Here is a 25,743-nt window from a genome sequence, read left to right as displayed (position 1 = left end):
CCAGAGGGGGACGTGAGCCGGAGGGGCACTTAGCAGTTAGGGGTAATACCAAATGCATCCACCAGGGGTCGACGTGAGCCGGAGGGGCTCTTAGCAGATGCGGACCATACCAAATGCATCAACCAGGGGCCGACGTGAGCCGGAGGGTCCCTTAGCAGTTGGGGGGCAATACCAAATACATCCACCAGGGGCCGACGTGAGGCGGAGGGGCACTTAGCCGATGCGGACCGAACCAAATGCATCAACCAGGGGTGGACGTGAGCCGGAGGGGCACTTAGCCGATGCGGACCGAACCAAATGCATCAACCAGGGGTGGACGTGAGCCGGAGGGGCGCTTAGCCGATGCAGACCATACCAAATGCATCCACCGGGGCCGACGTGAGCCGGAGGTGCCCTTAGCAGATGAGGACCATACCAAATGCATCTACCAGGGGTCGATGTGAGCCGGAGGGGCCCTTAGCAGTTGGGGGCAATACCAAATGCATCCACCAGGGGCCGACGTGAGGCGGAGGGGCACTTAGCCGATGCGGACCGAACCAAATGCATCTGCCAGGGGTCGACGCGAGCCGGAGGGGCCCTTAGCAGTTGGGGGCAATACCAAATGCATCTACCAGGGCTCGACGCGAGCCGGAGGGGTCCTTAGCAGTTGGGGGGCAATACCAAATACATCCACCAGGGGCCGACGTGAGGCGGAGGGGCGCTTAGCCGATGCGGACCGAACCAAATGCATCAACCAGGGGTCGCCGCGAGCCGAAGTAGCGCCTCTGGTGGGGGGGGGAACCCGGGAGGGACCGCTTGAGAAGACAGAGGCGGCGAGAGAGGGGAAGGAGGAGAACCGCCAACAAAGCGGTCCCCCCCCCCGGCTTCACCCCATCTTCCCGCTGCGGCGGCTAAGGGGTTAAGCGGGGGGGGGCGTGTCCGGGTTGGCGCCTGCGCTGTGGCGACCTGTATTGTCTTAGCCGCGGTGGGAGCAGGCGGTCGGACGGTCCGGCCGGGAGGAGGGAGGGAGGGTCCGGGGGTCTCCAGGCCGCCCCCCGGGGCCGCCCTGGACGGAGCATCGTGCCCGAGGAGCGGCGCCAACATGCCCCCGGCCGCCCGGCCTTAGCTCTCCATCCTCCCTTTGTTCCTCCTCCTCCCGACGCCCGCCACCCCCGGGCTTCTTCTTTGCTTTTTTTTAAAAATCCCCCCATCCCCGTGCGCTAAGCGGTGGATGCCGGCGGGCCCCCGTGGCAGCTGAGCGGGGAGGCGGCGCCCTCCCGTCGCCCCCCAAGGTGCCCGCCCTCCTCGGGGTCCCGGGGCGATGGGGGGCAAGCAGAGCAGCGCGGCGGCCCGCTCCCGGGGGCCCTTCCCCGGCGTGTCCAGCGACGACAGCGCCGTGCCTCCTCCGGGAGGGCCTCCGCACTTCGGGCACTACCGGGCGGGCGGCGGCGGCGGCGGGGGCGGCGGGGGCAGCGGGGCGATGGGCCTAAGGAGCCGGTCGGTGAGCTCGGTGGCGGGGATGGGGGTGGAGCCCGGCCCGGCGGGCCCGGTGCCCTTCGGCCTCTACACCGCGGCCGCCCGCGGGGCCGGCGATGCGGACCGGCCGGGCGGCGGAGGGGCCGGCGCCGACTCCGCCTACGCCCCCGGCAACGGTTACCAGGAGACGGGCGGCGGTCACCCCGGAGACGGGATGCTCTACCTGGGCTCCAGAGCCTCGCTGGCCGACGCGCTACCTCTGCACATCACCCCCCCGGTGGTTCAGCTCCCACAGCGGTGAGTCGGGGCGGCGGGAGACCCTCGGTGGGGGGCCTCCGTCCTAGTCAATCATCAATCGATCGAATTTATTGAGCGCTTACGAGGTGCAGAGCACTGGACTAAGCGCTTGGGAAGTACAAGTCGGCGTCACATACAGTCCCTACCCAACAGTGGGCTCCCAGTCTAAAAGGGGGAGGCGGAGAACAGAACCAAACATCCCAACAGAATAAGTAGGATAGAAATGTACAAGTGAAATAAATAAGTAGAGTAATAAATATGTACAATCAATCAATCAATCAATCAATCGTATTTATTGAGCGCTTACGAGGTACAGAGCACTGGACTAAGCGCTTGGGAAGTGCAAATCGGCGTCACATACAGCCCCTACCCAACAGTGGGCTCCCAGTCTAAAAGGGGGAGGCGGAGAACAGAACCAAACATCCCAACAAAATAAAAGTAGGATAGAAATGTACAAGTGAAATAAATAAGTAGAGTAATAAATATGTACAATCAATCAATCAATCAATCGTATTTATTGAGCGCTTACGAGGTGCAGAGCACTGGACTAAGCGCTTGGGAAGTACAAGTCGGCGTCACATACGGCCCCTACCCAACAGTGGGCTCCCAGTCTAAAAGGGGGAGGCGGAGAACAGAACCAAACATCCCAACAAAATAAAAGCAGGATAGAAATGTACAAGTGAAATAAATAAATAAGTAGAGTAATAAATATGTACAATCAATCAATCAATCAATCAATCGTATTTATTGAGCGCTTACGAGGTGCAGAGCACTGGACTAAGCGCTTGGGAAGTACAAGTCGGCGTCACATACGGCCCCTACCCAACAGTGGGCTCACAGTCTAAAAGGGGGAGGCGGAGAACAGAACCAAACATCCCAACAAAATAAAAGTAGGATAGAAATGTACAAGTGAAATAAATAAGTAGAGTAATAAATATGTACAATCAATCAATCAATCAATCAATCGTATTTATTGAGCGCTTACGAGGTGCAGAGCACTGGACTAAGCGCTTGGGAAGGACAAGTCGGCGTCACATAGAGACGGCCCCTACCCAACAGTGGGCTCCCAGTCTAAAAGGGGGAGGCGGAGAACAGAACCAAACATCCCAACAGAATAGAATAAGTAGGATAGAAATGTACAAGTGAAATAAATAAGTAGAGTAATAAATATGTACAATCAATCAATCAATCGTATTTATTGAGCGCTTACTAGGTGCAGAGCACTGGACTAAGCGCTTGGGAAGTACAAATCGGCGTCACATAGAGACGGCCCCTACCCAACAGTGGGCTCACAGTCTAAAAGGGGGAGGCGGAGAACAGAACCAAACATCCCAACAAAATAAGTAGGATAGAAATGTACAAGTGAAATAAATAAGTAGAGTGATAAATATGTACAATCAATCAATCAATCGTATTTATTGAGCGCTTACTAGGTGCAGAGCACTGGACTAAGCGCTTGGGAAGTACAAGTCGGCGTCACATAGAGACGGCCCCTACCCAACAGTGGGCTCCCAGTCTAAAAGGGGGAGGCAGAGAACAGAACCAAACATCCCAACAAAATAAAAGTAGGATAGAAATGTACAAGTGAAGTAAATAAATAAGTAGAGTAATAAATATGTACAATCAATCAATCAATCAATCAGTCGTATTTATTGAGCGCTTACGAGGTGCAGAGCACTGGACTAAGCGCTTGGGAAGTACAAATCGGCATCACATACAGTCCCTACCCAACAGTGGGCTCACAGTCTAAAAGGGGGAGACGGAGAACAGAACCAAACATCCCAACAGAATAAGTAGGATAGAAATGTACAAGTGAAATAAATAAATAAGTAGAGTAATAAATATGTACAATCAATCAATCAATCAATCGATCGTATTTATTGAGCGCTTACGAGGTGCAGAGCACTGGACTAAGCGCTTGGGAAGTACAAGTCGGCGTCACATAGAGACGGCCCCTACCCAACAGTGGGCTCACAGTCTAAAAGGGGGAGGCGGAGAACAGAACCAAACATCCCAACAGAATAAGTAGGATAGAAATGTACAAGTGAAATAAATAAATAAGTAGAGTAATAAATATGTACAATCAATCAATCAATCAGTCGTATTTATTGAGCGCTTACGAGGTGCAGAGCACTGGACTAAGCGCTTGGGAAGTACAAATCGGCATCACATACAGCCCCTACCCAACAGTGGGCTCCCAGTCTAAAAGGGGGAGGCGGAGAACAGAACCAAACATCCCAACAAAATAAAAGTAGGATAGAAATGTACAAGTGAAATAAATAAGTAGAGTAATAAATATGTACAATCAATCAATCAATCAATCAGTCGTATTTATTGAGCGCTTACAAGGTGCAGAGCACTGGTCTAAGCGCTTGGGAAGTACAAGTCGGCGTCACATACGGCCCCTACCCAACAGTGGGCTCCCAGTCTAAAAGGGGGAGGCGGAGAACAGAACCAAACATCCCAACAGAATAAGTAGGATAGAAATGTACAAGTGAAATAAATAAGTAGAGTAATAAATATGTACAATCAATCAATCAATCAATCGTATTTATTGAGCGCTTACGAGGTGCAGAGCGCTGGACTAAGCGCTTGGGAAGTACAAGTCGGCGTCACATAGAGACGGCCCCTACCCAACAGTGGGCTCACAGTCTAAAAGGGGGAGGCGGAGAACAGAACCAAACATCCCAACAAAATAAAAGTAGGATAGAAATGTACAAGTGAAATAAATAAGTAGAGTAATAAATATGTACAATCAATCAATCAATCAATCGTATTTATTGAGCGCTTACTAGGTGCAGAGCACTGGACTAAGCGCTTGGGAAGTACAAGTCGGCGTCACATAGAGACGGTCCCTACCCAGCAGTGGGCTCACAGTCTAAAAGGGGGAGACGGAGAACAGAACCAAACATCCCAACAAAATAAAAGTAGGATAGAAATGTACAAGTGAAATAAATAAGTAGAGTAATAAATATGTACAATCAATCAATCAATCAATCGTATTTATTGAGCGCTTACTAGGTGCAGAGCACTGGACTAAGCGCTTGGGAAGTACAAGTCGGCGTCACATAGAGACGGTCCCTACCCAGCAGTGGGCTCACAGTCTAAAAGGGGGAGACGGAGAACAGAACCAAACATCCCAACAAAATAAGTAGGATAGAAATGTACAAGTGAAATAAACAAGTAGAGTAATAAATATGTACAAGTATATATATGTATATACAGGTGCTGTGGGGAAGGGAAGGAGGTAAGACGGGGGGATGGAGAGGGGGACGAGGGGGAGAGGAAGGAAGGGGCTCAGTCTGGGAAGGCCTCCCGGAGGAGGTGAGCTCTCAGCAGGGCCGTGAAGGGAGGAAGAGAGCTAGCTTGGCGGGTGGGCTGAGGGAGGGCATTCCGGGCCCCGGGGAGGACGTGGGCCGGGGGTCGATGGCGGGACAGGCGAGAGCGAGGTACGGTGAGGAGATTAGTGGTGGAGGAGCGGAGGGTGCGGGCTGGGCAGTAGAAGGAGAGAAGGGAGGTGAGGTAGGAGGGGGCGAGGTGATGGAGAGCCTGGAAGCCCAGGGTGAGCGCTCACTGTGTACTAAGCACCGCTCCTTCAGTCGGAGGGGAAGCAGCGTGGCTTGGTGGAAAGAGCCCTGCTTGGGAGCCGGACGTCACGGGGTCACATCCCGACTCCGCCGCTTGACAGCTGGGTGACCTTGGCAATAATCAGAGCCTCAGTTACCTCATCTGGAAAATGGGGGTTACGACTGTGAGCCCCACGTGGGACAACTTAATCACCTTGTAACCCCCCCCCCCCCAGCGCTTAGAACAGTGATAGCACTTAACAAATGCCATTATTATTATTAATAATGATAACTGGCATTTGTTAAGCACTTACTATTGTTCTAAGCATCGGGGAGGATCCAGGGCGATCAGGTTGTCCCCCGTGGGGCTCCCGGTCTTCACCCCCATTGGACGGATGAGGGAACTGAGGCCCGGAGAAGTGAAGCGACTTGCCCAGGATCGCGCAGCAGACACGTGGGCAAGTCGCTTCACTTCCCTGGGCCTCAGTTCCCTCATCCGTCAAATGGGGATGAAGGCCGTGAGCCCCGCGTGGGGCAACCTGATCACCTTGTCTCTGCCCCAGTGCTTAGAACGGCACTTGGTACATAGTAAGGCCTTAACAAGTACCGTCATTATTATTATCATTTATTGAGCGCTTATTGTGTGCTGAGCACTGGACTAAGCGCTTGGGAAGTACAAATTGCAACATGTAGAGACGGTCCCTACCCAACACTAGGCTCACGGTCTAGAAGAATAATGGCATTTGTTAAGCGCATACTAGGTGCCAAGCAAAATCAAATCAATCGTATTTATTGAGTGCTTACTGTGTGCAGAGCACTGTACTAAGCGCTTGGGAAGTACAAGTTGGCAACATATAGAGATAGACCCTACCCAACAGTGGGCTCACAGTCTAAAAGCACTGTTCTAAGCACTGGGGTAGAGACAAGGTAATCAGTTTGTCCCATCTGGGGCTCACAGTCTTAATCCCCATTTTACAGATGAGGGAACTGGGGCACAGAGAAGTTAGATGACTTGCCCACGGTCACACAGCAGACAAGTGGCAAAGCGGGATTAGAACCCATGACCTCTGACTCCAAAGCTCATGCTCTTTCCACTAAGCCATGTGAGTTTGGCCCCTTGCCATTTATTGGGCAAGAAGGGGGTCAACATTGCACGGGACTCTCCACACTGTAAGCTTGTTGTGGGCAGGGATTGTAATGACCGTATTTGTTAAGCACGTACTATGTGCCAAGCACTGTTCTAAACACTGGGGAGGAGGATACAAGGTAATCAGGTTGTTTCACATGGGGCTCATAGTGTTAATCCCCATTTTATAGATGAGGGAACTGAGGCACAGAGATGTTAAGTGACTTGTCCAAGGTCACACAGCAGACAAGGGACAGAGTTAGGATTAGAACCCATGACCTCTGACTCCCAAACCGGTGCTCTTTACATTAAGCCACGCTCATTGTGTCCGTTATATTGTACTCTGCCAAGCCTAATGATAATTCTGGTATTTGTTAAGTGCTTACTATGTCCCAAGCACTGTTTTAAGCTCCGGGGTAGAGACAAGGTGATCAGGTTGTCCTACGTGAGGCTCACAGCCTTAATCCCCATTTTACACAGGAGGTAACTGAGGCATAGAAAAGTGAAGTGGCTTGCCCACACAGCAGAAAAGTAGCTGAGCCGGGATTAGAACCCACATCCTCTGACTCCCAAGCCCGTGCTCGGACTGTCTCTATATGTTGCCAACTTGTACTTCCCAAGCGCTTAGTACAGTGCTCTGCACACAGTAAGCGCTCAATAAATACGATTGATTGATTGATGACTGACTGAGCAACCTGTAACTGCTCCCCCATGGGGTGAGAGGGTGATCAGTCAATCAATTGTATTTATTGAGCGCTTACTGTGTGCAGAGCACTGTACTAAGCGCTTGGGAAGTACAAGTTGGCAACATATAGAGACAGTCCCTACCCAACAGTGGGCTCACAGTCTAAAAGTTGATAGTTGAAGGGTGATAGTTGAAGGGACAACGTGCCTGGTGACGTTTGGCTCTTGGTGAATAGGGTGCCAGAGGGTTGAAGCATGTAGGGCTGTAAGCTCCTCGGGGGCAGGGAACGTATCTACCAGCTCTGTTGGTGTACCTTCCCAAGCGTTTAGTACAGTGCTTTGCACAAAGAAGCACTCGCCGAGTACGATTGACTGTCATCCATTTTCACCTGTTGGGATAGGCAGAGCAAGACCTTCAGTCTGGCAGCCTCTCTGTCTTGTTAGGTTTATAGTCTTTGTAGGAGGAAGAGGTTTATCAAGTTCTTGGTTTCTAAGGAGGTCACTTCAGCTGCTTCTCCCCCGTCACTGAAGCGTTGTCGAGCTTCAGGTAAGCTGAGAGAAGGATCCTAGCTCTTGTCACCCACGGCCTCCCAGAGAAGCCGAAAGGAGGGGTCTGAATTAGCTGTGGGGAGGGACAGGTGCGGGATATGTGGGCCCTCGCACTCTGCCCTAGGAAGGGCCACCTGCCTCGGCACACTTCCAGGCGCCTCTGACCCACCTCGCTTTGTTGAAATCGGAGCAGTTTAAGGCTGTTCGCCCTCCTGATGGGGACTGGGGTGGCCTACGGGACTGCAGGTCTCAGCATGAGCTCAGCAGGGCTGCGGTCTGGTCATCCCTAGAGCAGTAGTTTGGGTTTAATATTTTCTCAGCTTCCCCTTGGCTGTACCTCAATAGGAGGATAGTGGCTGAATTTGCTGTGAATCGGCATTCTCTTGTGTTTGGGTGGAGAGGGCAACGAGGGATTCCTAAACTGAGTCAAATCTGCTTGTAAAAATGTCTTGAAGAGAGGATATTGTGCCCAGGATCAGAAAGCGTTCTTAATTCGGAAGAGGTAGGAGTGACTGTGGAACCCGTTAGTGACTTCTGGGTTGGGAGGAGAGTGGGGAGAGGATTGGTTTTGGGTTCTACTTTTAACTGTTTTTTTTTTCTTTAAATATGGCTCTACAGCCTGTCTAGAGGGAGCTGGATTATGTCTGATTCAACTGTGGAAATTTCGGCAGATAGTAAGGAGAAAGAGGAGGCAGGGAGGCAGCTAAGTGAATTAATGTTGCATCCTTTTGGTGAAAGACCCTCTGCAGGAAGGCACCCCTTGGAAGGAGGGAATGTGCAAGAGGGAGGCACTTGCTTATTTGGACTCCTCTGGACCAGTTGAGACTCTGTATTGAGTGAAAGAGGTTTCCCTCCCCCCAAAGAAGTCGCTGACTTTCTGCGATCTAATGATGGTTTATGCATTTGTGGGGTTGTGAAATGGGTTAGGTGGTTTTTCTTTTTCCAGGAATAGCTTGGATTTCCCTCTACTGTTCTCCTCTCCCCTCGCACCCCTGTCCCAGCTACTGATTAGAAAGGAAACTTGCTGGGAATTTCAGTTGATGACATAAGTTTAAGGAAACAATGACTAAAGCAGAAAAACAAAGCTTGAATGATCATTTATAGAAGATTGTCCTTTCTCTGAACTATCTCTCCCCCCCCCCCCCCCCCCCCCCCCCCCCGAACTGGCCTCCTGGGGTGCTTGTGACCCGCATAGTCCTGGGTTCCTACCCCTAGGCAAACTATAGGACAAGAGGCACGGTGGTTCCTACAGATTTTTCTTGAGGCCCAAAGTGTGAGAGATGGTGGCAGATTTTCATATAAAACCTCCTCCAGAACCAGTCAGACTCCCCAGTTTTAAGTGTTTTGCCCGTAATTTCTCTCTTCCTTCCGGATATCAGTATCCTGGCTGGAGATGAGCTAAACTCAACTGGTCAGACATCTATTAAGAAACATCCTTGGAAGTCCAAGTTCAGAGACGTGTGTTCTTCCAAACGTGTGGATTCTTCTTAAGTGGTTAAAATGGAATCTTGGGTGAAGTTAAGAAATTCGTGCATTAAATCGTCTGCAATCCTGCCTGGTTCTCGGCAGAAAAATCAGTGAACATCTGGAGATGTCCCCTCCTCCAGCTCCCCACTTCATCAGCGCCCTATGCTTGCTAGAGTTAAGAATTTGCAATTTGATGCCAAAATTGCAGACTCTCCAGCTGTGAAGCCTCGGTGACTGGAGAGGAACTCTGACATTGGAAGGTTTGACTTTCCTTGAGTCCTCGTCACAGCTAAATGAGAGAGTAACATGGAGAGTTGCTGAAACGGGATTACTGAGAACACTGGAGCATTCCAATCTTGCGGGGGAGTCATTCCTTTGTTCGAATCGATTAATTTTTCCTGTTCGGTTCATGTGAGATGAGCATGTCACATTGCAGGCCTTCTACCTCATTGGTTGTTATGTTTAACCTCCTGGAGCCCAGCAACAGGAAATGCTCTGACTCCCCCTTTCCTCTCTAACCTTACCGAAGAGGGAAAAAGACTTCCAGGCCACTCTGAATGAGGCCTGAATATTGTTCTCCCAAACCTCCTAAAGTGGTGAGGGAAAGAGTTTGGGAAGGAGCTGCAGTGTGACTTAGGAGAGGAGGCAGGGAAGTGCTGGAGCTCCCCAAGGTGTTGGGAAACAGGCCGGACACCTGGAAACCTCAGTGGAAACAGAATTCTTACTGTCAATCCATCGTGTTTATTGAGCGTTGACTGTGTGTGGAGCACTGTACTAAGCGCTTGGGAGAGTACAACACAACAGTATAACAGACCCATCCCCTGCCCACAGAGAGCTTACGGTCTGGAGGGGGAGACAGACATCAATATAAATAAATTACGGATAGGTATGTAAGGGCAGAGGGTGTGGTGAATAAAGGGAGCAAGTGAGGGTGATGCAGAAGGGAGTGGGAGAAAAGGAGAAGAGGGCAGTGTGGTCACTGCGAGGTCTGTGGGGTGACTTGGGTGGCAAGAAAAGTTCCCTGTTGTGGAAGGACTTCCTGAAAGTGTGTTGGCCTCCCATGGCAATTTGGAGCTTCAAAGTCCCCTGAGGAGGCAGTCCCCCCAAATGGCAGGGCTTACCCAACTGATTGACCTGTGCCCTAAGTCTTCCTGTTCATGCCATTCCAAAGCTGTCATGGAATGGTGATGGTACCATTCCAAGGCTGCCTTCATGGAATTGTGGAGCACAGAGAAATTCTGCCTCCTGGCTCTGAGGTTCTTTTTGTGGAGGGAGTTGGGACAGCCTGGGCTTCGCCTCCCTCTTTTTGAAGCGGTTCTGTTTGTCCCAGAGGAATTCCGGACCATAGGTGTGGGAAGCAGTCCCGGAGGTGTGACCCGGCAGGCTGCCTGCATTTTCTACATGCCATTGTGAAATGACTGGTCACTGAATCTCATAGTCCACATGTCCTAATCACATTCCCCTCGCATACATCTGTATCAGGAAAATCCAAACTTTCGTCACCGTCCGTTGTGTGGCCAAACTGGGACTGATTCAAGGTGACTTATGCTCCATGTCCTGAAGTACTGCAGGTACACACCAGGCCCCAGATAGGCCACCACACCAGAGTTCATAAGTTGTTTTGTTTCTCTTGTTCTTATCATCACCCTGCATCTCATAATAAGACGCGTGATCGGGGCGCCCTGGCGGCTTTCTGTGAGGTGGATCAGGGAGCCAGGTGCCTCATCCTTGGTGTTCTGGGGTGTGATCATCTGCTCTCATGCATCCCTGCCTGGAATAAACGTTCGCCACCGTTCAATCAATCAATCAATCAATCAATCGTATTTATTGAGCGCTTACTATGTGCAGAGCACTGTACTTAGCGCTTGGGAAGTACAAATTGGCAACACATAGAGACAGTCCCTACCCAACAGTGGGCTCACAGTCTAAAAGGGGGAGACAGAGAACAAAACCAAACATACCAACAAAATAAAATGAATAGGATAGAAATGTACAAGTAAAATGAATAAATAAATAAATAGAGTAAATAAATAGAGTAATAAATATGTGTTCACTTCTAGATAAGACCTAGGCCGCTCCTCAATGAGTGACAAAAGTGAAAAAGAGAAACCCAAGCAGAGAGAAGGCACCAGGAGAGTTGGGGGACCCCAGTTTTTGTCATTTGGTGGGTTCTGAAAGATTGCCACAAAGGTTAGAAGAGCCATATGTTGCAAGTAATTGAGGTTAGGCCTGCCAAGTTTTTAAACTTCATTGTTTGCCTTATGGAAGGTTTGTATGCCTCTGAGTTAAAAGAAAAACAACTTCCAAATTCCATTTTTCGCAGGATTCAGCCACAATTTAAACTGAAAAGCCACTTGAATTTGATCATAAGTCAAGCTTTAAACTCCATCTAAAAAACTGAGAATGGCGTAACATTCAACTACAAATATTAGAAACCGACATTTTTTTTATAATCCAATACTAAGGCTAATGTCTTCACCGAATCTGGGTAGTGATGACGGTCTTATGGGAAACGCTGCTAGTTCTCACAGCTTCGGGTTTAAATACATTCTTCCAGGAAAACTCAGATTACTAGTTCTATTTCTGGATTACAGTTGCAAAAGGACTAAAACCTCCCCCCCACACGCGCCCCCCCGCCCCAGCCTTCTGATGCTGTAAATGTAAATCTCTGTTCCCATCACTTTTCTAGATTCTCCTACTGATGGGGCTATGAGTCATCTATCACCTAGGATCTCGTGTTTTACAGAATTTGTAGAGTAGACTAGGGGCAAAATGGCCAGCAACCACTTGCAGAGGACCCAGGAGGGCTTGGACGCCGGACTCTACATTGCAGGAGACATATTCTTGCCTTCTCATGTTTGTAGAAAGGGGAGAAGTGGGTTTCAGGTGTGGATGGAAGAGCGGGCTCAGTTCTCAATTTTGTTTTCTTCCTCATTTTCCCCCACCACGTACTTTTCTTTGAACTGAATCAGGAGACCTAGGTTCTAATTCCAGCTCTGCCTTTGGCTTGTTGTGTGACTCTGGGCAAGTCACTTAAGCTCTCTGGGCCTCAGTTTCTTCTTCTTTAAAATGAGGATAAGCTGCAAGACACCTGACACCTCCCCCTTCTAGACTGTGAGCCCGCTGTTGGGTAGGGACTGTCTCTATATGTTGCCAACTTGTACTTCCCAAGCGCTTAGTTCAGTGCTCTGCACACAGTAAGTGTTCAATAAATACGATTGAATGAATGAATCTTCCTACCTCTTTTACTGTGAAACCCACGTGGCACCCATCTGATCGGTATATCTTGTATGTGCCTCCAGCGCTTAGGTCAAAGTAAGTGCTTGATAAATCCCCTAAGTAAAAGAAATAAACCATTTCTTAGGGAGCTTATCCCAGATCTTTAAGCAAGTTGCTTAAAGGGCAGGGCTAACTCTGAGACCCAGTGGAGATAATCATCGTGAAAAAGAAAGAAGTTGAGTGCTGGGCTCCCCTGGGACTGTAGTAGAACCCACCTGGGTTATCTGCCTCCCTCTTTGGGCAGGAGTTTGATGGAAGTGTCTGTGAACACAGGCAGGGGATGACAATAGGAAGAGTTTGAGGGGGCAGGGCTATGGCGTCTTTATTACTGTCCGAGCTTTTAGAGATTTGCAGGGTTTTTTTGGTCTCTTTTTAAGGTTTTTGTTAAGCGCTTACAATGTGCCAGACACTGTACTAAGCGCTGGGGTAGATACAAGCTAATCAGGTCAGACACAGTCCCTGTGCCACATAGAAGAGAAGCAGCGTGATATAGTGGATAGAGCACAGCCCTGGGAATCAGAAGGTCATGGCTTCTAATCCCGGCTCCGCCGCGTGTCTGCTAGGTGACTTTGGACAAGTCACTTCACTTCTCTGTGCCTCAGTTACCTCATCTATAAAATGGGGATTGAGACTGTGAGCCCACATGGGACCGGTACTGCGTCCAGCCCGATTTACTTGTATCCACCCCAGGCTGAGTATAGTGCTGGGAATATATTAAGCACTTAACAAATACCCTAATTATCATTATTATCAGGGCTCACAGTCCTAATCCCCATTTTACAGAAGATGAGGTAACTGAGGCACAAAGAAGTGAAGTGTCTTGCCCAAGGTCACACAGCAGACAAGTGGCAGAGCTGGGATTAGAGCCCAGGTCCTTCAACTTTCAGGCCCATTCTCTGTCCACTAGGCCATGGTATTTCTCAGGTGATGGAGAAGCTCCATTTTTTTGTAATTTTTGAAATAAATGAGATTTGGTCTGTCTGCCCTGTTACCCATGTACAAACCCATTCCTCAAACCCAATGCAGGTGGTTAGATCTCTGTCAGTGGCTGACTTTGAAGGGGGCGTTCATTGTTGGAGGGGGTTGTGTTTGCTAGTTGAGGTTTTTATGCAAGGATTTTAAGTCTCGTTCTGAACAGAAGGTAACTGTTGAAATATCCCTTTGGCTTCTGCACTTACCTTGCTCCTGATCTGTCTTCTGAGTCACAGCTGCCTCTCTTGCTGCCAGGGCTGCAGAAGGGCTTTCGCTGTGTCGAATCGTGCCTCATGCATCCTCAGCCATGAGGCCGAATGAACCGATAGCTCAGTCTTTAGGGGGCTTTATAAGGCAGATGGAATGCCTTTCTAAAATTCTTTTTTTCTTCCACCGGCTACCACTTTGACTTTGGGAACCTGTAGCTTGTCGAAGGAAAATGTTCACTGGGAAGTCATATTCTCCCTGTTTTCTTTCCATAAGAAGCAGACCCAGGGCTAATAGCATCTCTAATACTGACTTCCTTTGTGATTTAATAAGGAGCTTGGTTAGGAGACGCTGGAGTTCCATTTGGTGGGTGGGTCTGTCAGTCGTATTTACTGAGCACTGTACTAAGCACTTGGGAGCGTACAAGATAATAAACAGACACATTCCCTGCCCACAGTGAGTTAGAGGGGGAGTCACGCTTTGACTTATACTGGAGTTGGTTGCATAAGTCCTCCTGAACATGGGTATATCCTAACACATTATCCAGGTTATTCAAGTATACCTTGACGGTTATTAGCTGGATATTTCAAATCCTAAAATTAATATGCTTAATTGAGCCCTAAGTCTATCTGGGGGGCTGGATTATCAGTTGTGGCTTTTTTTTTTTGGTAAGTATAGCATGCGTTTTGATTTGAGGGTTGGCCTTCCGAATTCAAATATTCTGCGTCAGAGAACTCTGAAGCGTTTTGGGTTTTTTTTTTCCGGGCATTTTTATGTAACGACCTTCATTACTCTATTGTTTGGGATGGTAGAACATGTACACCTCCCTCCAGTCCCACACCCCCAGCAAAGCTTGGATGGAGTTTAAGATTCTGTTGGGAACCTATCAATCAATCAGCGAATCAGTGTGGTCAAAGCACTGTACTAAATGCCTGGGAGTACACTATAACAGAGTTGGTAGGCATGTTCCCTGCCCACGAGGAGCTTACAGTCTCCCCTCCATTGCACCAAGGACATGCCCCAAACTTCTTACCTCACATGACCTGAGCTTTCACTAATCCTTTGTCTCTGATGTGGTTTAGGCGAATTTTCTATGTTTACCAGGCTCCCAGCGTGTTCTTCCTCTGGAAATTATACCTTGCCTCATCCTAATAATGCTCTGCCAGATGGCTGTAGTTTTCCTATCTTTAAATCCCTTTGCTCAGATGCACACAGAAGGCGCACCTCAAGCCAACATTGATCACATTAACGTTAATTCCCTCATCGTTATTGCAAATCCTTTATTCTTTCCTTAAGCACATTATGTGCAGAGCATTATATGAGAAGTTGGAAGAAATGACAATGAAAGCTAGTAGAAACCATCCCTGCCCTCCAGCACTTTACAATCGAATACCCTGCACCTAAAAAAAAAAAGTAACAAATCTTCATCAAAAAACACTGATGATGAAGCTTCAAATTAATCAATCTAATAGTCAAAGCCCTTCAAGGGAGAGTTGAAGATGCTTGGAAGAATTTCCAAGGCCAAGGAACTTCAAGTGTTTTTTGCCAAGTTTCAAATGTTGTAAGGGTCCATTATGGGAATGACGGGGGGAAGGGGTGGCTGTTCCCCCAGCTGGAGAGGGGTGGGAAGCATCGGGAAATTAACTAACTCTTACAGTCCCCTGGAACTTTGAAAGTGGAGGTACATTTCATCGGGTCCAACCCTGTAGGACTTTAATCATTTATTTATATTAATTTTTTAATGGTATTTAAGCACTTACTATGTGCCAGGCATTGTACTTAGTGCTGGAATAGATACAAGCAAATCGTGTTGGACACAGTCCCTGTCCCACATAGGCCTCATAGTTTTAATCCTCATTTTACAGATGAGGGAACTGAGATGCAGAAAAGTGAAGTGACTTGCCCAAGGTTACGCAGCAGACATGTGGCAGAGGCTGGATTAGAACCCAGGTCCTTGTGATTCTCATTCATTCAATCGTATTTTTTGAGCACTTACTGTGTGCAGAGCACTGTACTAAGCAGGCTTGAGCTATCACCACTAGGCCACCCTGCTTCTGCTGCCATGCTGTTACCCCTCCTAAGACTGTAAGCTCCTCCTAGGCAGGGAATATGTGTACTGATTCTGTTGTATTGTTCTCTCCCAAATGCTTAATACAGTGCTCTGCACACAGTAAATGCTCAATAAGTACCATTGATTGATTGTTTACCTAAACAGTCCCAGGCTTGAGAATGACAGTTATCAGTTGTAGCAAACAAATGGACTCATCTATTTGTTTAGTTCCAATTCCATCAATACCTGAGTGCCCAAGGAATGGTGGCCAATTAGACCCTTTATCATCACCGACAGTATTCACTGAGGACCTGCAGTCACTAACCTCAAGGAGTTTATATTGTACTTCCCAAGCGCTTAGTACAGTGCACTCTGCACACAGTAAGCACTCAAATACAATTGAATGAATAAATGGGGCATATGTGGGGGGACAAACTGCCAAATATAAAAGAATAAAAGAAAGTGTAAATGATACAAACAAAAAGAAATAATAAACAGATAGTCACCTGAGTGTTGAGGTGGCGGAAGGGGTGGGAAAACCAAGCCGGTGGAAAAGTTGTTAGGACTCAACCCCTTGTAGGAGATGCTTTTTAGAAAGGATCTGAAGGTGGAGGGGGACATAATTTAGTGAGCTGCAGGGGCAAGAAAGCCCTGAGCCATGAGGTAGAGATGGGAGAGTTGTGAGCAAGGTACATTATAAAGACGGCTTACTGGGAGTAAGGAGCGTTAGAATGGAGCGTAGCAGGAGTGAACCAGCAGGTAAGAGGCAGGCAGCTGATGAAGACAGGTGGTGCCGGTGATTAGGAATTTACATTTTAAGGAAGAAGAAATGGGTGGTGAGTGGCGGCTTTTAGGAGGAGAGTGATGTGTTCCCAGTGGCAATGCAGAAAGATGATGTGTGCATCAGTAAATTGGGGCTCGAGGCTGTTGATGGCTGCAGTATAGATTTTAGGTTGGGGAACGTGCAAAGGGGAATGCATTGTAGTGGTAGTGGCTTGGGTTTGTGCTTCTGGTTGAACTTTACCAAGCACTTAGTACAGTGCACAGCACTTGGGAGCACTCAAAAAATACCATTACTACTACCATACTATTTCATGAATCCACCCATGTCCCACTGGGTTACAAGTGGATTGATGGCTAGGGTACAGCACATTGTGAAGTGCTTGGTGGTGGGGGGGAGGGCTCTATGAGGAGGCTGTTATAAATGATCAGAGAAGCATCATGGCGTAGTGGATAGAGCCCTGACCCAAGAGTCAGAAGGACCTGAGTCTAATCCCAGCTCCTCCACTTGTCTGCTGTGTGACTTTGGGCAAGTCACTTAACCTTTCTGAGCCTCAGTAACCTCATCTGTAAAATGGGGATTACGACTATGAGCCCCATGTGGAAAATGGACTGTGTCCAACCTGATTAGCTTGTATCTGTCCCAGCACTTGGTACGGTGCCTGGCACATATTCATTCACTCAATCATATTTATTGAGTGCTTGCTGTGTACAGAGCACTGTATTAAGCACTTGGGAGAGTACGGTACAACAATAAGCAGACATATTCCCTCCCCACAATGAACTTACAGTTTGGAGTAGGAGAGACAGATGTCAATATAAATAAATAAAATTACAGATATGTACACATAGTAAGCACTTTACAAATACCATTAAAAAATAAAAAACTATCCAACTCTGGGGGGATGAGGATCCGGGTAATAGGGGTGATGGGGATGGGGTGGATTCATGAAATAGTATGGTAGTAGTAATGGTATTTTTTGAGTGCTCCCAAGTGCTGTGCACTGTACTACGTGCTTGGTAAAGTTCAACCAGAAGCACAAGCCCAGAAGCAGAAGCGCTGCAGTTAATAATAATAATTGTGGCATTTGTTAAGTGCTTTCTGTGTGCCAGGCTCTATTCTAATCACTGAGGGAGATGCAAGATAGTTCCCACATTGGGGCTCATAGTCTAAGTAGGAGGGAGAACAAATATTGAAATCCCCATTTGCAGATGAGGGAACTGAGGCATAGATAGTTAGGTGACTTGCCCAAGGTCACACAGTAGGTAAGTGGTGGTACTGGGATTAGAACCCAGGTCCTCAGATTCCCAGGCCCATGCTCTTTCCACTAGGCCACCCTGCTTCTCTGGTGGTAAAGTCCAATCTGTGTGGGGATGTGGCTGAAAAGGCACCTGCTCCGCTAGACTGTAAGCTCATTGTGGGCAGGAATGTGTCTGTTTATTGTTATATTGTACTCTTCCAAGCGCTTAGTACAGTGCTCTGCACACAGTAAGTGCTCAATGAATACGATTGAATGAATGAACCTCAGTACATTGCCTGCACTTGTCCTTGGTTTTTTTTTTTTCCTTTGTTATTACACTGCAAGATACAGCATCAGCAGGCATGGCTTGAGTCGGGTGAAGCAAGCTGAGTGCACATCTAGGCAACCGATGTCTGACCAAGGACTTTGGACAGGGGTGGGAGCCGGGAGAATATGCGTAGGGTGCAGTGAGAATGACTCTCTCAGAATCTGGAAAATAATATTATGGTTTTTTTAAGCACATGTTGTATGCTAAGCACTATTCTAAACTCTAGGGTAGAGACAAGTTAATCAGGAAACAGCCCTGTCCCACATGGGGCTCACAGTCTAAGTGGGAAGGAGAGAAGGTACTGAAAACTTTGACTTGTTTGAACTGTACGTATACGCTTGGTACCAGGGCCAACTGCTTCAGAGATGTTGCAGGGTGGAATTCTGAGTGTTTTGCCCTCTTTGGAGATGAAACATGTTTTCTTCTTATTAAATTCTTAGAGCTTTCTTCCTCTAGAACTCGGGGTACATGTCAGGAGGGTTCTCTTATTCATATTGGCCACACCCCAGATTCAGATATTTTTAACCCCATTCCTCAAAGGGAAAACGTTGTGTCAGACTGAAGAACCAGGTTCTTTTCCACAGGCCAGAATTGGTTCTTTTTCACAGGCAGAATCCCCAGCCTGTTGTTTGCCCGGCTTTCCAATCGAGGCCAATCTAAAATTCTAGGGTAGAGTGCTTACGCCGTAGTTTCTCTGTTTTTTCTACTCCTGGGGCTTGGAATAAGGTTTAAGTAAATTGACCTTTTGGATTTTGTAATGCCCCTGTCGATTTCCCTGGCCACCACCACTGCAGTTAGTTTAGTGAACACAGACCTATTTAGCTCTCTTGCACTCTGAATTTAGGACTTGATGTCAGCATAGAAAGCACCAGAATACTGACATGACACAGCATTTGGTTATGTTCCACTGATATGTTTCTATCAGAGATGAACCTACCCTCCACCTTCACTATTTTTCTCCCTCACCCCCCTGAGAAAAATGAAATTTTCCCTTAGTATAGGAGGGGGATGTGGAGTTTTCTATAGAAAGCTATAAGCTGTATTTCTCTGGTTGAGTAGCCCCAAGACTTTCAGAAGATGAAATGAGACCAACAACCCCAACAGTTTGTTTCAGGAGATGAATTAATATAAACTAAAGGGGGAATTTTCTAGACTCATCTGCCACTAGAGCAATTTAATTCCTAAGAAACTCTCCTTGGGACTGACCGATCCTACATATTTTTTAAATATGGTATTTGTTAAGCATTTTCTATGTGCCAGCCACGTCATACCTCTTCCTCCTTCAGTCACCCCTTGAGGTTTTGCATCTTTTTTGAGTTCTTTTTTTTTATGGTATTTGTTAGGTGCTTACTATGTGCCAGGCACTGTAATGAGCACTGGGGTAGTTACAAGCTAATCAGGTCGAACACACTCCCTATCCCACATGGGGCTCACAATCTTAATCCCTATTTTACAAATGAGGTAACTGAGGCACAGAGAAGTAACTTTCCCAAGGTCACACAGCAGACAGTTGGCGGAGCTGGGATTCTGACTCCCGGACACATGCTCTATCCATTAGGCCACACTCCTCATCTGTATTGCACTGTATTAATAATAATAATAATATTTGTTAAGCACTTATGTGCCGAGCACTGTTCTAAGCACTGGGGTAGATACAAGGTAATCAGGTTGGCCCACGTGGGGCTCACAGTCTTAATCCCTATTTTACAGATGAGGTAACTGAGGCACAGAGAAGTTGTGACTTGCCCAAAGTCACGCAGCTGATAAGTGGCAGAGCCGGGATTAGAACCCACCATCTCTGAGTCCCAAGCCCATGCTCTTTCCACTAAGCCATGTTGCTTCTCTACTGCATTGCCTTGGGAGAGCAGGAAGGAAAAGAGATCAGTTAAAGAGAAGTGCCTTGTAAATTCACCTTCCTGGACTTGTCACAGCTGGTTTGCCAACAGTGGTTGTCTTGCTAGCCAGTCCCTTCCACACCTGCTGCCTGCAAGCCACGGGGACGTTTGGCTGTGCTGGCCTCAAGTCAGAGCTTTTTACATCCAGACCAGGCTTGGGCATTGTGCCTCTAAGCTAGAGAACCAAAAAAGCAGGAAATCACTTCAAATATCTATTCCAAGTGTGGTCCTTTGCATGGGATATTTTAGGATAGTATGGGTGGAGATTACTGATGTGAAATTCTGTGAGTGGAGTATGCAGGGCTGAGCCTGTAAACTGTGAGCTCACTATGGGCAGTGAATGTGTCTGGATATAGTGTACTCTCCCAAGCGCTTAGTACAGTGTTTTGCATACAGCAAGTGCTCAATAAATATGATTGAATGAATGAATGAGCCTGCAGTGTGGCAAATTGAGGCCTGAGGTGGGAACAACCCAGCCTCTTGATCCAGTGTTCCATCCAGGGTGAGGGGTTCAAAGGTAGAATGATTATATCAGTAAATGATTCCACCCCTTGGACTCCACCTCCCCTGACTGAGGTGGCCAGCGACAGCTCTCAAAATATCAGACCCCGCGACAGGCGTGATGACATGATTTTGACTACTGTGTACATGTTTTGTTGTCTGTCTCCCCCTTCTAGACTGTGAGCCCGTCTCTAGATGTTGCCAACTTGTATTTCCCAAGTGCTTAGTCCAGTGCGCTGCACACAGTAAGCGCTCAATAAATACGATTGAATGATGAATGAATGTCTCCCCCTTCTAGACTGTGAGCCCGCTGTTGGGTAGGGACCGTCTCTATATGTTGCTGACTTGTACTTCCCAAGCACTTAGTACAGTGCTCTGCACACAGTTAGCTCTCAATAAATACAATTGAATGAATGAATCTGCATTGAGACTGCACACAATGTGGCATGATGCTGCCTAATGGCTGCCATTTTGCACAAGGCCACTTGAATCAGCCCAAACCTCTGACCCTTCCGATTGCTCCAGAGCTTTATGCAATCCCCTCCCATGTCCTTGCGAAGTTTTCTACAGCATCTGAGCTGTAGAACTTAGCGGCAGGAGCCACTGTGGGGAAGGTGACTTGTTGCGGAAATAGGAAATGGATATCAAAGTGTCCAGGATGGTATCGGAACCCAACTCCTCTTTTTTAAAAAAATAATATGTTAAGTGATTTCTATGTTCCAGGTACTGTATTAAGCACTGGGGTAGATAGAAGATCATCAGGTTGGACACGATCTCTGCCCCACATGGGGCTCACAGTCTTAATTCCCATTTTACAAATGAGGTAACTGAGGTACACAGAAGTGAAATGACTTGCCCATGGTTACATGGCAGACAAGTGGAGGAGGCCTGAGGGTCTCATTTTGGTTAATTTACCCCAAACCTGACAACCCGGGACATGCCTGGGGGTAGAATTCTGTAATCCAAAAAGCCAGTGTGGAAAAAAAAATTCTCCCAAGTGGTGTGGAAAGGACTGAGCATAATGGGTGCCATCTTGTCGTCATGAGTGCAGGGGCCACAAAGGGGCCAGTGAGTTGGGGACAGGGAAGAGCCAGACTTCACAAAGTGAACAGGCCACAAAGCCACCATTTTGAGCCTCTTCAGCCTCAATAGAAAGCTCTCGGATCTTGTCAGAGACTCGGTATGAGTCAATCTGGGAGCCCAACTCCAAAATCTTGTGGGGGCTGTCACAGAATTGGCATCTATGTGTAAGAATGAAATGAAAGTTGCGGAGTGGTGGTGAGGGTCTTCTATTCAGTCTTTCTTGAATTTTAAAGATACTCTGTGGCGATTCAACACCCCCTGTCAGTGATGACAGGACTTATATAGTACCCTTCATCCAAGGAGTTCAAAGACACATTGATTGTCTTCACAGCAGGAATGACTCTTCTCACCTCCATCTTATAGCCGGAGAGCAGTAATTGAGGACAAGTTGTGTCTCGCCTTGGGACCCGGGGCAGAGTTCGGAAGAGAACACAAGACTCTTGAATGCCTGCCCTCACTGCTACCTTAATTCTGATGGTCCGGACCGCCTAAATTCCTTTCTGCCCATGGTTCCTGGGCGTGAAGGGTTCGAGGGAGTTGGGAGAAGCAGTTTTTCAGGCTTGTTGGTGCTGATGCTAGAGAAGGAGGTAGGTGGTAGGTAGTTGTGAGATTCTGAAAGACACCCTTTAATGGCTTAGAAGCCTTTGGAAAGGGAACCTTAAGTAAATTAGTTCTGGGCTTCTTCAGGAGTCCAGAATTAGGAATGAGAGTGGCATGGACTTGTTAGTTCAGTCAATCGGTGATATTTATTAAGCACTTACTAGGTGCAGAGCACTGTACTAGGCACTTGGAAGAGTTGAGTTCAGTTGGTACTGCCTTCAAAGAGCATCCTTCAGCCTTCTTCCTCAGCTGACAGGCAAACTGGCACTGTGAGTGGAGGGAGCCGGAAAGTCACCGTTCCTTTGTTCCGAGGATCACAGAGAAACTGACTTGGAAGAAAATTTCCTGTGTGTGTCACATGCATCCCATGTTGTGGGGCCAACAGCTCGGGAGGCGAACAGTAACCATGGCAACCATCACTTTAAGTCTTTCTCCACACACCTGGATGTGCTGAGAAATGTTCCATATTAAACTTCCAGGATGGCATGAGCTATGTTAGGTGGTGAGTTCTTGTCCCTCTCCCTGGAAAGTACAGTCGTGTGGCTTCCTGTGCAGTCACACTTCTGATGAATGGAAAATCCACAAATTTGGCCCATCTCTTTTTTTTTTAAAAAAAGATACCTATTAAAAAAACGAAAACGACAAAAAAAACCCCCAGCAAATCCCTGGAAAAGTAGCCAAGTTTCGCCTCAAATCAGGAGAATCATGAGAAGAAAATCCTCAGCCTAAGTCTCTGTTTATCAGAGAAGTGATTCGAAAAACCAGCTCAAGGCCACTCCTCCAAGAGGCATTTCCTGAATTCATTCATTCATTGTCATATTTATTGAGCGCTTACTGTGTGCAGTGAACTGTACTACATGCCTGGGAAAGTACAATACAACAATAAACAGTGACATTGCTTGCCCACAATGAGCTTATAATCTACAGAGGGGGAGACAGACATCAATACAAATAAATAAAATTATAGATATGTACATAAGTGCTGTGGGGCTGGGATTGGGGAAGAGCAAAGGGAATTTCCTACTTGTTTCTGCTACCATTGTGCCTTCCCATTAGCCACTGCAGCACTTTTAGAGCTTGTATGTTTGTCATTGCTTTACTTAATCCACCTATATTTATATCTCTGTTTTCTATCCCTTTGGCTGTTTGGTCAATCTCTGTCTATTTGTTTTTGCCCCCATTAGACTGTAAGCTCTTCAAGGGTAAGGATTGCATCTTTGAGTACTTCTCTCTGTTCCTCTAAGCACCAAGGGCAATTTTGTCAATCCTGGCATTGTTTGAGACTTGACTCACAGTGGGAAATCCCTGGGCTGGAGCTTTGTTTTACCACCAGCCTCCATGAATTCAGCCACCCCCTCCCTTGAGCTGTGGCAGTGAAGAGAATGCCACATGGATGCTGTTGTATTCATTGGGTCAGGCTTGTTTTACATTTGGGGATTTCCATGTTCCTTAGTTGAAAGTCAGGTGTGGAACAGCTCAGATCTAGGCCTGACATCAAATCTAGTCTTTAGAGAAAGGCCATTGCTTATTAAGTGTTGGGCACCACTCCGAGTAGTACAATGCTCTGCGCATAGCAAGCGCTCAGTAAATACCATTGATGATACCACGGCACTTATGCACATATCAGTAATTTATATTAATGTCTATCTCCCTCTTTAGACTGTAAGCTAGTTGTTGGCAGGGAATGTGTCTACCCACTCTGTTGTATTGTACTCACCCAAGCACTTAGTACAGTGCTGTACATACAGTAAGCACTCAATAAGTACCATGGTTTGATTGACAAGACCAAAAAGCCTTGTTGCCTATTGGTTAGACCACAGAAGGACCTAGGTTCTAATCCCAGCTCCACCACTTGTCTGCTGTGTGACCTTGGGCAAGTCACTTCACTTCTCTGTGCCTCTGCCTCATCTGTAAAATGGGGACTAAGACTATGAGCCCTGTGTGGGGCAGGGACTATGTCCAACTTGATTAGCTTGTATGTAGCCCAGCGCTTAGTAGAGTGCCTGGCAACACAGTAAGTGCTTAACAAATACTATCAAAAAAAAACAACTCAAAAAAGGTGGACTACATGATGGCGTGACTGTGAATGAGGAAGACGTTTGCAGTGTTCAGCAACATGGAATCTGCTTTGGTTTCTGGGGAGGGAAGGGAGTGACCTGAGAGTCCTGGAATCCACCCTCTTGGAAGAAGTGAGTCTTGGGAAGGGAGCTGGCTCCTTCAGCGTGGGGTGGCAGGAACCTTCAAGGTCAAAATGAAGGATTTAGGTACAAACATTTTGAAGAACACCCTGGAGGAGCCCGCTGGAGCATTTCCAGTGTATTTCCAGTAACTATTTTTGAATCTCCCTACCCTGCTGGGGTGACTTACCAAGGGAGAAGCAGTGTAGCCTAGTGGAAACGGCCTGGGAGCCAGAAGGACCTGGGTTCTAGTCCTGGTTCTGCCAATTGTCTGCTGTGTGACCTTGGGCAAGTCACTTCACTTCTCTGTGCCTGTTACCTCATCTGGAAAATGGGGATTAAGATTGTGAGCCTGTGTGGACAGGGACTCTGTCCAACCTGATTACCTTGTATCTACCTCAGCGCTTAGAATATTGCCTCGCATAAGTAAGTGCTTAACAAATACCTTTATTATTATTATTATTATATGGTATGGAGAAGGTTCATCAGCCACCCAAGCAGCCACAAGATAATCCGATTTACCCTTTGCTCCAGTAAATAAGGGACCGACTATTATAGTTTTCTAGGGCAGGACCATCACTTTTCCAAACGAAGCAAATTCCCCAATAGGTCCGAGTTGAGTGCCTCAGATACAGTGGGGAGAGGGCTAAGGGTGGCTTTCTCTCCCCTGTCACCTTGAGGGAAAATGTCTTAGTGTGGACACTCCAACTGCTGGACCCCCAGATGCCCTTCAGAGTATGAGTCCATCCTTGCTACCTATAACCCCGCCAGCAAAGGATTTCTTCTTGTGCCTCAGAGTTTCCAAGTGAAAGCCCCACTGAAAGAAAATGGCTATTCTGTTGCTCCTCAGACATTTATAGACATTGCAGGCAGAATCTATAAATGGCAGCTATTCATGTCTCTTGGCTCCGGGAGAAGCACTTGCTTGCTTTGGGTGCCGCAAACAGAAATGGCCAAGGAGAGAACATGCTTGTGAAAACATGTGAAAGGACATCCATCCTTTCAGCAGGCCTGCTGCTGATGCACATCTGTCTGGAATTACACACCATTGTGGAATCTCATTTGGGACCAATTTGGGCAGCCCCACAGTCTGACACTATCAGACCATGAATATCTGCAGAAGCTGCATCACCCTCTTCCCTTCCCCCCAGCCCCCTTTCTCTCTCTCTCTCTTCTAATGTTCTCCGAAGTAACTGAAGTTCTAGAAATGACTAGAAGTGGTAGTATTTCTCGACCACCCACTGGGTCCAGTGCACTGTACTAAGTGCTTGGAAAGTACAAAACAGAGAAGTGATACAATCCCTAGCCCCAAGGGGCTTTACACTCTGATGGGGGCAGCCAGACCAAAAATTTGTACCGAGAGAATAATCTAAGGAAGTCATTGAATGGACAGTTGAATAATGTAGATACAAAAGTGCTCGGAATAGCTGTAAGAAAGTGCATAACTTGCTGGAGATTGCTTGGGGCACTAGGAGCTCATTAGGGA

The 25,743-nt window shown here is 47.5% G+C and overlaps 1 protein-coding gene across 1 annotated transcript in view; it reads left to right on the top strand.

Annotated features, from left to right (window-relative positions):
- Nucleotides 1-981: 981 nt before the first annotated feature.
- The window catches only part of ZNRF1 (zinc and ring finger 1), a 100,410-nt gene continuing 75,648 nt past the window's right edge, over nt 982-25,743 (top strand). The window contains 2 exon segments of the mRNA XM_038754716.1: nt 982-1,726; nt 1,728-1,752. Of these exon segments, the coding sequence (XP_038610644.1) occupies nt 1,301-1,726; nt 1,728-1,752 (451 nt within the window). The 5' untranslated portion in view covers nt 982-1,300.

Source organism: Tachyglossus aculeatus, chromosome 11 (assembly GCF_015852505.1).
Source record: "Tachyglossus aculeatus isolate mTacAcu1 chromosome 11, mTacAcu1.pri, whole genome shotgun sequence".
NCBI classification, from domain to species: Eukaryota; Metazoa; Chordata; class Mammalia; order Monotremata; family Tachyglossidae; genus Tachyglossus; species Tachyglossus aculeatus.
Note: the sequence above shows the minus strand (reverse complement) of the source record. Positions and strands in the feature narration are given on the sequence as shown.